The sequence below is a fragment of the Eremomyces bilateralis genome (assembly GCF_010015585.1).
Source record: "Eremomyces bilateralis CBS 781.70 unplaced genomic scaffold P152scaffold_2, whole genome shotgun sequence".
Taxonomy (NCBI): domain Eukaryota; kingdom Fungi; phylum Ascomycota; class Dothideomycetes; order Eremomycetales; family Eremomycetaceae; genus Eremomyces; species Eremomyces bilateralis.
Genome location: NW_022985068.1, coordinates 1,648,783 through 1,661,117, shown reverse-complemented (window position 1 = coordinate 1,661,117; position 12,335 = coordinate 1,648,783). Strand labels below are relative to the sequence as shown.

The following is a 12,335-nucleotide window of genomic DNA, read 5'->3' as shown; positions in this document are numbered from 1 at the left end:
GATAAGCGTGCGCTAAAGAAACACCGGGAACAGATGGTCATTCTTTCGCCGACGACGTCAGAGGTCAACGACGAAGTCGCCTCCGGCCGATTAAACAGAGATTTCGATACCGTCCCACTCGATTGGACTATAATTCTTGAATGGTACCTCTATATCAATGCGAAGAAGGCCTGAGATGAGAAGAAAGAGAAGTCCCGTGCGAGCGAGTTTGATATCGCGGTCCTTGAGGATGAGATATCAGCGAAGATTGAGGAGAGGACTGATGGGGAGGATTGGGATTACGGTGATCTCGATGTCTCTTGCCGCTCACTTTCCGGGCGTGGTTCTATACAGACTCAGACTATCACGGACTTTACTGAAGTCGTCGCGAAACGTATCCATACGATGTCGGAGGATATCGTTACCGAACGGCCCCATTCCCCAGTCCGGGTGATATTCTCTGTCCGGATAACCTGCGAGGGTATTAAGGGAAAAAAGCGTATAAAGACAGCGACTCCAAAAGCACAAGATCATGCTCTCCCTGTACGGATTACCAGCTCGCCTTCTGCCCCGGACTCTTCCTCAAAGACCACTCGTCGTACGCAGAACCTGTTATCTCAACAGGACGCTCGGATGGAGCGTATACAAGTGGCTGGCGCCTATGAGAAACAGATCACCGATCGATGGCAGTGCCACGACGAGAACTGTAACAACTGGCGTGGTTTCTGTTGGGTTGACCCAACAGATCATCTCCATTATAACATGACCGCTATCCATCAGCAGTCCTGGGCTAACGCGATACGCGCAGGAGACGCAACGCTGACCAGCCCGCCTGTCAAATTGGTTCGTGTCTGGCAACAGGATGGGGCCGTGAATAAGCTTGCTCGTCGCCCAAAGCAGTTATCTGCCGCACAGCAGTCGAAATCGATGATGGAATCGTTCCAGGAGACTCAGAAACAGATAATGGAGATGACACAGATACAGATGCAGATGGAGATGCAGGAACAGATGCAGAGGAATAACGAGCGACGATCTCAACGTCAGGAACAAAGAGAGATGGCAGAACAGGTGTCTATGGCTCGCCCTCCATACGGGCAATCGTCGTTATACGGACGTGGTTTCGACGCCGGCACGCCGTTCCAATTTCCTGGATCGGACCATCATCGCACTCCGTAAGTAATCTGTTACCTGAATTAGCTTGGTATTAACGATATCTAGTGTAGATCAGTTTCGCGGGCCACCGTCGGATATCAACCATCCGCCTACCACATTCGCGAACACTGAATATCGCCCTCAGTCTGCTCAAGACCACCGCCCTCGTCAAGCTTCTGTCGCCCCCATCTCCCAAAGCGCTCCATCGAGCCCCATCAACACGGACGAAGACGATATCGAGATAGTGATAAAGTTCTTTGATTGGAAGATCCGGAACACGCAATCGGAGATACGTCAGGATAAATTGATGCGGGCTAAGGAGACCATTGTACAAAACGACTGGACGCTAGATGATATGAAGACTATGTCTGATCCAGATACACGGTTATACTCACTCGCTCTAGCGAAGGGTATCACTGACGGTATGGCACGTCAGTTTAAGTCAGATCTACGCCTGTTCAAGAGCGAGGTTAAGGGCAAGGGCCATATCGATGCTGCGAGAACAGCATCCGCCCTACTGGATATGCGTAATCCGAGGGTAACCGGAACCGGAGGAGGTTTCCTCCCTCCACGGGATGATCCTATATGAAGTTCTACCACGGGATGTTCCTAGATCATGCCTTCTTTCCCTATCTCTCATTCGTTTGCCTGTCCCCACTAGTCCCTCGGCGGGGTGGTCGGGGGAACAGATAATCTGGGTTCGAATCTCGGCAGCGCTCTCTCTTTCGGGGTATTTGAGACCACATACTTATCCAGAAGCTATATTATTACTACCTAGAGTGTCGAGACAATATATAAAATGAGTCAATTAAAACAAAGGGATGCTGTCATCAAACATCTCTATCGTCAGGCCCGTCGTCGCGCACGACGATAGGGAACGCTTCAGCAACAGGAAACTCCCTAGCTATAGGGACCTCTTCGGTGTATCCTTCCCCAGTCTCATATTCAAACAGCTGCTGCTGAAGCTCCTCTAGCTGATCAGCATCTAAGTATGTTCCATCTGCAGCGTGATGGAAGTGTTCTAGTGCGAACCTATCGCACCGACTTGCTCGAATGGCGAAATGGAGGAACAGAGCGTAATTAGGGAAGCGCTCTCTAACGAAGAGATGATTGCGTCGAATCCAGGCCTTCAGGACCGACCACACCATCTCGATTGGGTTAAAATCTGGTGAGTACGGTGGTGAAAACAGAACCAGATGTCCCTCTGCTTCGATCATCTGGATCACCTCTTCGGCAACATGGATAGAGACGTTATCCATTAATACCAATTGAGGTCGTGGTGATCTCCGCGCCAACGACGGTAGGAGCGTATCCCGGAGCCATTCAAGGAAGTCAACGCGCGAATAATACCCCTTCTTGATACCCACACACAGGAGCCCATCCGTACAGTATGCCCCAATTACACCGTGAGTCTCCCCTCGACGCACCGTATCATAGGTATTCGCGGTATGCCCTCGGGGTGCATAGGCGCGGTATCTCCATCCCGTCTTGTCGTTGAAGATCGCCTCATCAAGACAGACGATATCTTCCGTATCGTATTGGCTCATCTCCTGCTTGAATCTATCCCGGAGCTCACGGCTCTACCCTTGTGCAATCCGATGGAGTTCTTTCCGGTTCCATCCACGTCTCTTTAGCATTCGACAGACCGTTGACTGGCTAACGCTGACATCCCTCTCCATATATAACCAATATACCATCTCGTCTAGGTATGACCATCCATCATATAACAGTTTCTGTAGGAGTGCATCCTCATCCGCTCGGGTCATTCGCCGCTGTCGTCCAAGAGTACGCCCTGTCGGAGGCGCTCGAACTGAACCGTGGGGAAGGATGTTCTTCTCGTAATTATAGACTGTCTTCCGACTGACTTTGAGCTCGTCGGCTATCTCCTTCTTATCCCAATTGAGAAGGAGATATCGAGCGAGTTTAGACCGCCTGCTTCCATCGATTCCTCGCGGGGGGCGTATAGGCGTCGATGCCGCTCTAGATTATCATCAAAACACGTCTTCCGCAACAGATATAGACTAATACCTGTCAGGCATCACGATAAACACGCTAATCGGTACAAAAACGCGTCAAATTGATATAGATACGCGTATTGGAGGCGAAATCCAGGATTCTATACGATTGCAAAAGTTGTTACCCAAATTTGGCAGTTTTTTTGCGAGTTGCGCGCCAAGCAATGTAACAATATATGCAACCGCCTGATCCTCAGGAGGCGCGAGCACGCCCAGCGTGACACACGTTAGATTCTGAGACATGTAGTCCGGGAAATAATACTCCTGGTGGGTATTCGATTTGTGTATAAGCATCCAATTCTCAAGCAGCTCGCCGAGAATTCCGATAATTTTGCCCCCGGAACCGACCCGCATAGAGTAGGGGATCGGAGGATCCTCTATGCCGGCGACTTCGTAGTAGCGATACCATATCCTGTAGAACTGTGACCCGCTGATATCGACGAATGGGGAATCGTTCAGTCCCTGTGCCCACAGAAGGAAAAGAATTTTGCAACGTCGAAGGTTCGGCTAGGTCAAAACTTCACTAAAGGACGTATATCCGGCCCTGAAAGTACGCCGTGCTAGAGCGCGGCCAATGATGTGACTAGTAAGGCAGACCAGTCGGCATGGCAAAATGGTCACGGCAAACTCGCGCCTGGGGCTCGCAGGCTTTAGGGAAGCCACTCGCAGATTGTTTTCTGGCATTCGGATTCGTACGAACGCGTTCGTTTTCCCCTAAGGTTAGCGAGCCCTATCCTGACGTCTGCATACTTCAGGTTTCTAGGACAGTCGGTCCGGAATCCGCCAATAGCCATACAGAGCACGATCATGGCGAAGTCGCTAAGTTGTGCCGTAGAGTGAAGGATATCGCCGTGTCGATTCAGGAGAGCCTGCATAATGACTACTATATCCTGAGCAGTCGCGGCCCGCTTTTGGCGCTTAAGTTCGTTAGAGATACCGGTAAGCAAAGGAAGGTCGTGGACAATCTACTACAGGGACGTTAGTATCCTTCTCCGCACAAATAGAGGGCAGACCTTACATTAGGTATCTCCCACACGGGTCCTAAAATCAGTTTTCCACTTGGATTGACGAGCCTCCATTGCCTCGCGGCATGCCTGTTCTCTCTTCTTTTGGGTGCAAGGACTGATTCATCTCCTTCCTGCACAAGAGCTCTCCACAACTGTTAGGACAGATGATGCTCGATTAACCTGTCAGACCTCCTCGGATTCTTGATCTCCCAACGCAACCCGGGAGTCCCAAGAGTCGGAGACGTAGGTCTGGAGAAAGGCACGACATGTATCCTGAGCCAAGGCTACCTCTACTGGTGAAGAGCTGCAAAGGGATAACCAGGTATCGTCCGGCTCGCGGTGTAGGACGTCTCGAACGTATCTAGAGGATGTGAGTGTAGGTCATAGGCATGATAAGTCCAGGTGTTTCGTACTCCTTGAAGAGCCCCATGGCGTAGCCGCGCTTGTAGGTAGTTCTGTCCGACACTGGGACCGTATCGTCGAGGGGCTTGCTCTGGAAGCCAGCTAGAAGCTCCTTTGCCTCTTGTTCTCCGGCTTCGCCCTTTCGAATAGTGCGTCGTGGCGCCATAGTCAAAGACGTATCTTGGAATAGACGCCGAGGATTTTGGCTGCGTGGAGCGTTGATAGTGTCGACTACCTCCGAACCCGATGGAACTGGAACTGAAGAAGAGTACTGTAGAACTGCGAACGGAGATCCTGACTGAGGGCGAGATTGTAGAAACTGCGAACAGGACTCCTGATTGAGAGCGAGACTGGAAAACTAGGGAGAATGTTGGAAAAAGGATGACTGGAAGTGTTAAGGAAGAGAACACAGGACAAAGTGTTAGCACAACAATTCCTACTATAAAAGGAATCCTATGTCTTCAACATCTTAGAACAATCAAGCAAGCAATTTCACCTAATTTCAACAGAGAAAGGGCATCTTTACGATCCTTACCAGAGTGTATTTTCGACGGGCCCTCGTCTTTCGGCGGTATTGACCCTCTGTTTTCGACCTCGTTTATACCGCTGGGAGACCATAGGGGAACTCCCATTGCTGTATGTTTTTTTTGTTTTTTTGCTTCGTTTTTGCCAGGATCGAGAAGGAGGAGGGTGGGTGACTACCGGTAGCTCCCGAATTCCCGCCCCCAAATAGCACTATTAGTCTATTACCGGCAACATCCCGTCTCCGCTAGCGCGATATTTTTCTTTTTAAGTACAGACCCACGTGGCTTATTGACAAATTATCCCTATTTTATTACGGCACTAGCAGAGAAGTTGAGCACTGGACGGTCTGTACCAGCCCGAGTGCAGGGAATACCCGATCTCCACGCCTCCACCAGTTGCGATTTGCAAGCATCAAGCCTCTCCATAATAGGTAACCATGCGACTCCTACAACGCAGCGACACTGGCACATTCAGTCTCAAGAAGTTCTCTGAGGACGATCCAATACCTCCCTATGCTATACTATCACATACGGTACATGGGATGCCGATAACAAGGAGGAGGTTGCTTTCCAGGGCATCGAAAATGACACCGGCAAGAAGAAGCTTGGATATGAAAAGATCCGGTTCTCCGGAGACCAGGCGGGACATAATTTCTTCATCGCAGCCTCTCCGTTTAGACCTCTCTGGTGAGTCAGTGACTGCCAATAGCCCAATACTCTAACATACTTATCTCCGGCTGCCTGTGCATACAACGAAATTAGCCAAGGCACAGGGGCGACACGTGGTGTGATCCGAGCATCCTGGCTCTTAATCCTCTTCATTATAAAAGATAAGGTACGTACCGATGAAAAGTTCTTGGATTGTTGTCGAATATTCTCTTTGCAGATCAGTACTTTCTTTTACTGTCGTTCACTTTGTTTTACGATGCGGCTACTCTCTATTTATCCCCTTTTACTCCTGGGCACCCAGTTCGCGTGGGCTCAGGATGACACAACGCCACTCGATGACCTCGCTGAACAAGCCTTGAGAAACATCCTCGTGGACGAAACCGCCAACCCCACGAGCGTCGGGTCCGTGGCCGCCAGAGCGGCGCGCTCAGTCAATTCATGCAACGTTTTCGGTAGCGCAAAAAGGATGGAATGGGATAATCTGAGCAGCCCTGCGAAACGTCACTATCTGGATTCCGTGCTTTGTCTGTTTAACAAACCTTCGAAAAGTGGCGCCCCTGGTGCAAGGAACCGATACGATGACTTTGTTGTGACCCACGTTCTTAACACTCAGCAAATTCACTTCACGGTAGGCCATATAACTGTCTAGTGAAGCCTAGCATAGCTAACTTTCTGCAGGGAAACTTTCTCTCCTGGCATCGATACTTCATACGCACTTTTGAGCAAGCACTTCAAAACGAATGTGGCTACACTGGCAGCCTTCCATACTTCAACTGGTCCAAGTATGCGAGCAACGCCAAAGCTGCCCCTCTATTCGACGGCAGTAGCACCTCCATCGGCGGCGATGGTGACTTTAAGCAACTTAGTGGCATCTACATTCCTTCAGTCTCTATGCCCTTCCAGGTCATCCCGCAGGAGGGTGGAGGTGGCTGCGTAACGTCCGGTGCGTTCCAAAACATAACAGTCAATATTGGTCCCGTGGACCCGTCCTTTGACGACGCTACGCCAAACCCACAACCGGACGGCTTAGGGTACAATCCAAGATGTCTTCGGCGATCACTTTTGAACTCCATGGCATCTGAAGGATTGTCAGCATTGAGGGTAGCCAGCCTTCTCATCCAAAGCTCGACTATTGCGCAGTTCCAAGATAAGATGCAAGGCAATGTCACTCCTGGACCCAATTACTTCCTGGGTGTTCATGCTGCCGGCCATTATCTTATCAACGGCGAGCCTGGCGCCGATATCTTCACCAGCACTGCGTAAGAATACCCTAACAATATTCGGCAAGATTCTAACCAAGTGATAGTGATCCATACTTCTTCCTGCATCACGCTCAACTCGACCGTCTATGGTGGATTTGGCAAAACCTGAACCGGAGAACACGACTGGACGCGATTGCAGGTACCATTACGATGTTCAACAATCCACCAAGTCGCGATACATCGCTTGATGACATGCTTGATATGGGCGTGAATGGACCAACTCTGCCGATTCGGGACGTCATGGACACAATGGACGGGCCTCTCTGCTACATCTATTTCTAAGGTTGCGAAGCACATAGAACTGACTGGTATCGGCATCGTGAAGTGGTAACTGAATGCCTTTAGTCCGCCTCATCGAGGTCTCAACTATCCACTTCTTCATTCAACCCTGCACATAGTTATACTCATTTTAATTATGTTATTATGATATTGAAATTTTTCATAGATGTCGGAAAGGCATTCGGGGGTTGCCACTTGCTACGGTCACGACTCATGACAGCTCGCTTGCGCTTGAGCCTGTCCAACAGCGAGGCATTCCATGCAATTAGTGAGCGACCCGCAATGAAATGGCAAGGGTGACCACCTCAACGGCTCAACAGTACAGAGATGAAAGGGAGTAGGAGCCGAGGGACGGAGGGAGGTGTTGATAGCAAGGTTTCTACCCCTAACTAACATTGACAGGCACATCTCCCATGCAACTCCATGGGTGTGGCGTCCAGCGCAAACCCGACTATTGCTGCAAGTTGCTTGAGCCGCCCCCTGCAGGCCTGCACCCGTTTTCCATGTGACATGTCTTGGTGGCTGGACGGCTGGTGCTGTGACAAAAGTCAAAACCTTTCGTGGTCTCAAAGGTGACCAAGAGTCAGTACTCCGTACGATAGTCTCATTAAGATGACATGGTAGGGCAACGACCGGTATACATACTGACACGGAGCAGGAGAGATGGTACCAAACACGTTATTCCATGAAGAGAAAGGGGGAAAGATGGCAATCGTTGGGAAAGGGGTCAACAGAGTAAACACACATCAACGTGGTATGTCAAATGTTGATAGCTAAGCTGAGGGATGGTGTAGAAGTCTTTTCCATGTACTATGGGGAGACCATAGACGATCTGTAGTGTCCAGATCAAGCTAGAATAGCTACCTGTACCCTTGTTCGGGATATTGCCGGATTCCGGAATCATGAATTTTACTGTACGCTATCTCTGGTCCCAGACATAGAACGGGCGCGGACGCTACAGGTACTAGGGCGGCGTTAATCTCGATTAAGGATCGCCCCGCTAGTGGCGGGTTGTTATGGCGTTCTTCGCAGCCGTGCCCACCCCGCCCCAGACATGCGAGCTGAGCCGCACGCGCCTAAATCGGTTAGCACGGTCTTCGACCGCCCCCAGGAACGTCTGCAATCAAAACTTGAAATTTGCGGAATGCGTGGTACCGGTAGAGCTAGGATGAGGTTGAAATTCCGACCATTCATCAAAGTCGCCCATCCATGCGATAAGCCTGCAAAGATCCACCCGTTGAATCAGAGGAATGTACCAGTTATACAGGTATAACGTTGTGACTTGATATCTGCAAATCAATTCAGTCTACTCACTCGCCTATCTGCTACCAAGCCTTCATTGCCTTGACACTCCTCTCCAAGAGAACCAACCACTTGACGTATCTCCAGGATACCATTGTCATAACACGCAGTCGACGATTGTACCGAAGCCAGCGTTGAGATCAGCGACAAGGCATCTCAAAATTTCTCCCAATCACTCGGACGAGGATGCCGCTCTGGACGACAGACTTCAGAGATACATCTTGGTATTCCAAACCTAGCTCCAACTGGTAGATACTCTATAATCTATAAATTTGTGCAAGTTTTAACCAATTGACATTCTGTTCCGAATTTACCATCTGCTGTCCATGCCATCGTGGCGGTACAGGCCCCTCGGTGGATACTCAGGATAGTTCGCATCCTTTTGACTGTATTCTTCAATGTACACCTCCTGTTTTTTTACAATTGCCCTCAATTCCGTATCCTCCCCCAGGGCCGAACCGCTTTCCATTGGGCCCACGGAAATATATCCCTTGGATAGGTTACCAGTTTTTGTGTTCTGCTGGCTCCTGTTTCCCGTGGTGGTAAGGAGGCCCGTCTTCTTCAGCAACCTTTCGAAGGGTGCCTTCAGGCATGGTATGCAGGCTGCCATTATGCCTATATATAGCTCAACCCATGCCCATATTGCGAGGTCGGGAAGGTCCCATATCGGGTCCTTGGTTGTGCCGAGTATGGGTGTGCGAATTATCTTGACAATGGACGTTCCTGAGGCGACGAGACCGAGGCCCTAGTCTTCAGTTAGGACGAGCACCGGGTCGACGACAGTGGGTGAATAAACCATAAGCAGGCCAATGGCGATTTTGTCACGCCTTGGTCGCTGAAGTTTAACAATAAATGTCAAGGGTAACAGCGATAAGACAATGTCGGTTACCAGCAAGAACGCTGCACATCCTTATTAGTTACCCTGATCATTGTCATTCAACGTATAGGGATTTGACTTACCAGAGGTACCGTGGAGCACATTTACAGCAATTGCATTGGACCAGCACTTTGCTCCTGGTATGAGTGGATTCCAAAAGGCGCGTACAGGCTTGCACTGGCCCAAATGTAGAGCAGTGATTACAATGCCTATAACGACAAGGAAGCCCATGAACCCCGACAGCCAGAGTCGCCACGCCTTGTCCCCTCGGGTACGGTATAACATGAGGGTAACAGAGACCTTCACAAACGTGATGCACCATGTCCAAATAATATTCAAGATAAACAACGTGCGCCCCACAGTCTCCAGTTGCGGCGGCTTCAGGTAGTAGAAATGTCGTCCAGCGCCAAGGTTGAAAGCATAAACCGCCAAACCATAATGGACGATGGTGAGAGCCTACAAAATATTAGCACGAGCCTGTAATGCTCCGTCTGATCATGGGAGTTGGACTTACTACCGCCAGCGACATGACGAAGTCGTCCCATCGAAGGTTCACCACCGGACGTGTTCGGGTGTACATACGCCCAATATACGTAAGTACCGCGACAGCAAAAAGAGGAGTCATGGTGGCCAACAGACGTCCTCTCTTGGACTCATCTGGTCGCATCGTGAAGGCCTCGAAGGCGAGTCCAGCGTCCACCATCTTGACTGACGGGGTAGACGGAAAAGAGAAGTACACTAATGAAGGGCCAAAACCTACATTGTAGGCGGCTAATCTCTGTCTTAAAAGGCCCAAATGATCACAGGCACTGAGGCAAGATCACAGACACTGAGGCCAGATCAAGGCACAGGGCACTTCGGGGTTGACGGAATTGTTCGAGAATCTACCAGCTGGTTTCCCTGCTAGAATCTTGATGAATTCCGCCACCCCCGGATGGTGCAACGCCATAATTTAAAAAAGGTAAACGACGGTTCGTGCATATCCCCCTCTCTGGAACGGTACCCAAACTCATGTCTAGCGGCTTGGTTTTCTCGTGTCCGGACTGCAATGCAAGCCCGGACTGTGAGTCTGGCAATAAACTGGCAACCTGGAGGCTGGATACCATGACACTGGGACTGTACCGTACCATAGTATTGTGAATCGTTGAGACTCGAGGGACTGGCTTGCTCTGGAACAGGGAAGTTGGTCACTGCACCAGCCAAGGGCGTAGAATTCCGTCAAGGACTCAAGGTGGCAAACCGCTAAATTTTCATTGGTGAGGTTCTATTATCCTATCCAATCATAAATCCATTCCATGAGTCCAGAATCACTGAATCAAGGTCTTAAAGTTCTCTTACAGACGGGGTAAGGCACTACCGTCTACCACGAACCACCTACTATGCAGGGTGTCATTGTTGATAGCTTAGCGTGTCTATCCACACGGAAGCAATAGGTTACGTGACGAAGAATGTAAAGTGCTTGTATTTGTGTAAGAAGTAGAGTACCGAACGAGGTAGATATAACTATCTATGACTAAGTAATAGCCGAAGAGGGGAAACGAATGACTAAGTAATAGCCGAAGCGGGGAAACGGATGACTAAGTAATGACATCAGATCTTGACAGTCATGCACCCCTGTTGACCCCAGACATCACTCCCCTTTTAAACCTTACAGCCTGAGGCATCAGACCTATGGATGCTGATACCTTTACATCCACTGTGCCTTTGCATCTACACCCCTAAATTCGTGTTGATATCTCATCATTTCACGATCACGACCTTTCGCATTCTACCTCACCGTGTGACTTCGTGACATTATAGGGCAGGCTCTAGGTGCCTATTCTTAGGCGGTCTGAGACCCCCCCATTCTACGGTACGCTTTATCGACGAGATTGAGAGCGAGACTGAAAAACTAAGGAGAAACCACGTCTTTCGACGGACCCACGTTTTTCGGTGGTATTTACGGTTTGATTTCGACAGCTTTTATGCTCGTGGGAGAGTTATGGGGAACTCCCATTGCTGTATGTTTTTGTTTTTGGTCAAGTTATTAGCCTGGAATATTACAGTGCATTCTTAATCGACTGGTCGTCAGAGCGGCCCCGGGGGATAGCTAAACCGCTGCCTTAACCATGACTCTACCCAACCGCCGCGCAGATAGTGAGAAAGAAAATCAGCCCCGCAAGTTCATTGACCGCCAAGCGGGTGCTGCCCGAGTGCAATTCAATGAGGATGACAACGACTACGACGTAGTACTTCCAAGACGACCTTCGCAAACCCTTCCCAAGTGTCGCCGCCTCCCGGGTGCCAACAGCTACCGCTCACGCTCCCCCTCCGGCTCCCCGAGCTCCCCGCCACACTCCGTCCCATCTCCCTGGCGACCTGCCGCGTCACGGGACTCACTGTAAGGATGGAAATTATAAATTCCTATATTACAAAAATTCTAGAATTAAGTTACAGCAATTACGTATTACAAAATTTTCCGTTACATGCCAAGTTTACAGTGACACGGTCTGGATGCGCAAGGTCTGCGATTACCGAGTTCCATTAATCTAAACTGAAGAGAGAGAGAGAGAAAAGAAATCTCCCGGCACCTTTGTGCGCAAGATAGCGACTCTCCTCTCCAATGCCCTAATGCTGTGTTACCATGTTTGTTTGCTTCTCTGATATAATCCACCAGCCACGTCTTTAGCCACAACCAAGGGAACTGGCCGCAGGCCTCGGACCATAACAGATAGGCCTGATAATATAGTCGAAGACGAAGGAAAATACGCGCTAGGTCTAGTTTAACGATTAATTTCCACCATACTAGCGCGGGTGAGAAATTCTCAAAACCGGGTGGGAAAATCTCACTAGCCATAAGATACACAGGCGTGGTAATTCCCTTTTCT

The 12,335-nt window shown here is 49.8% G+C and overlaps 6 protein-coding genes across 6 annotated transcripts; 3 read left to right on the top strand and 3 right to left on the bottom strand.

Moving 5' to 3' along the window:
* Nucleotides 1–185: 185 nt before the first annotated feature.
* Nucleotides 186–1,841, top strand: P152DRAFT_129658 (uncharacterized protein). The gene is made up of 2 exons (XM_033673758.1): nt 186–1,151; nt 1,198–1,841. The coding sequence occupies exons 1-2, from the start codon at nt 385–387 to the stop codon at nt 1,718–1,720; spliced, it is 1,290 nt and encodes a 429-aa protein (XP_033538236.1). The 5' UTR covers nt 186–384; the 3' UTR covers nt 1,721–1,841.
* A 2,495-nt stretch (nt 1,842–4,336) lies between these two features.
* P152DRAFT_470604 (uncharacterized protein) lies at nt 4,337–4,721 on the bottom strand (the record flags this gene model as incomplete). Its single annotated transcript, XM_033680989.1, has 2 exons — nt 4,337–4,514; nt 4,567–4,721. The coding sequence occupies 2 exons, from the start codon at nt 4,719–4,721 to the stop codon at nt 4,337–4,339; spliced, it is 333 nt and encodes a 110-aa protein (XP_033538235.1).
* Nucleotides 4,722–5,404: 683 nt separating this feature from the next.
* On the top strand, nt 5,405–6,230 carry P152DRAFT_454838 (uncharacterized protein). Its single transcript, XM_033678664.1, has 2 exons — nt 5,405–5,914; nt 6,109–6,230. Exon 1 carries the CDS (start codon nt 5,517–5,519, stop codon nt 5,799–5,801), a length of 285 nt encoding a protein of 94 aa, XP_033538234.1. The 5' UTR covers nt 5,405–5,516; the 3' UTR covers nt 5,802–5,914; nt 6,109–6,230.
* On the top strand, nt 5,904–7,516 carry P152DRAFT_129598 (Di-copper centre-containing protein). The gene is made up of 3 exons (XM_033673757.1): nt 5,904–6,376; nt 6,427–7,007; nt 7,055–7,516. Exons 1-3 carry the CDS (start codon nt 6,005–6,007, stop codon nt 7,290–7,292), a joined length of 1,191 nt encoding a protein of 396 aa, XP_033538233.1. The 5' UTR covers nt 5,904–6,004; the 3' UTR covers nt 7,293–7,516.
* Nucleotides 7,517–9,141: 1,625 nt separating this feature from the next.
* Nucleotides 9,142–10,123, bottom strand: P152DRAFT_381923 (uncharacterized protein; the record flags this gene model as incomplete). Its single annotated transcript, XM_033675744.1, has 4 exons — nt 9,142–9,336; nt 9,388–9,491; nt 9,552–9,924; nt 9,983–10,123. Coding segments are annotated over 4 exons (813 nt in total), but the record flags the coding sequence as incomplete, so codon positions are not given.
* Nucleotides 10,124–10,261: 138 nt separating this feature from the next.
* P152DRAFT_129562 (uncharacterized protein) lies at nt 10,262–10,717 on the bottom strand. Its single transcript, XM_033673756.1, has one exon. The coding sequence runs from the start codon at nt 10,596–10,598 to the stop codon at nt 10,353–10,355; it is 246 nt and encodes an 81-aa protein (XP_033538231.1). The 5' UTR covers nt 10,599–10,717; the 3' UTR covers nt 10,262–10,352.
* Nucleotides 10,718–12,335: the final 1,618 nt, after the last annotated feature.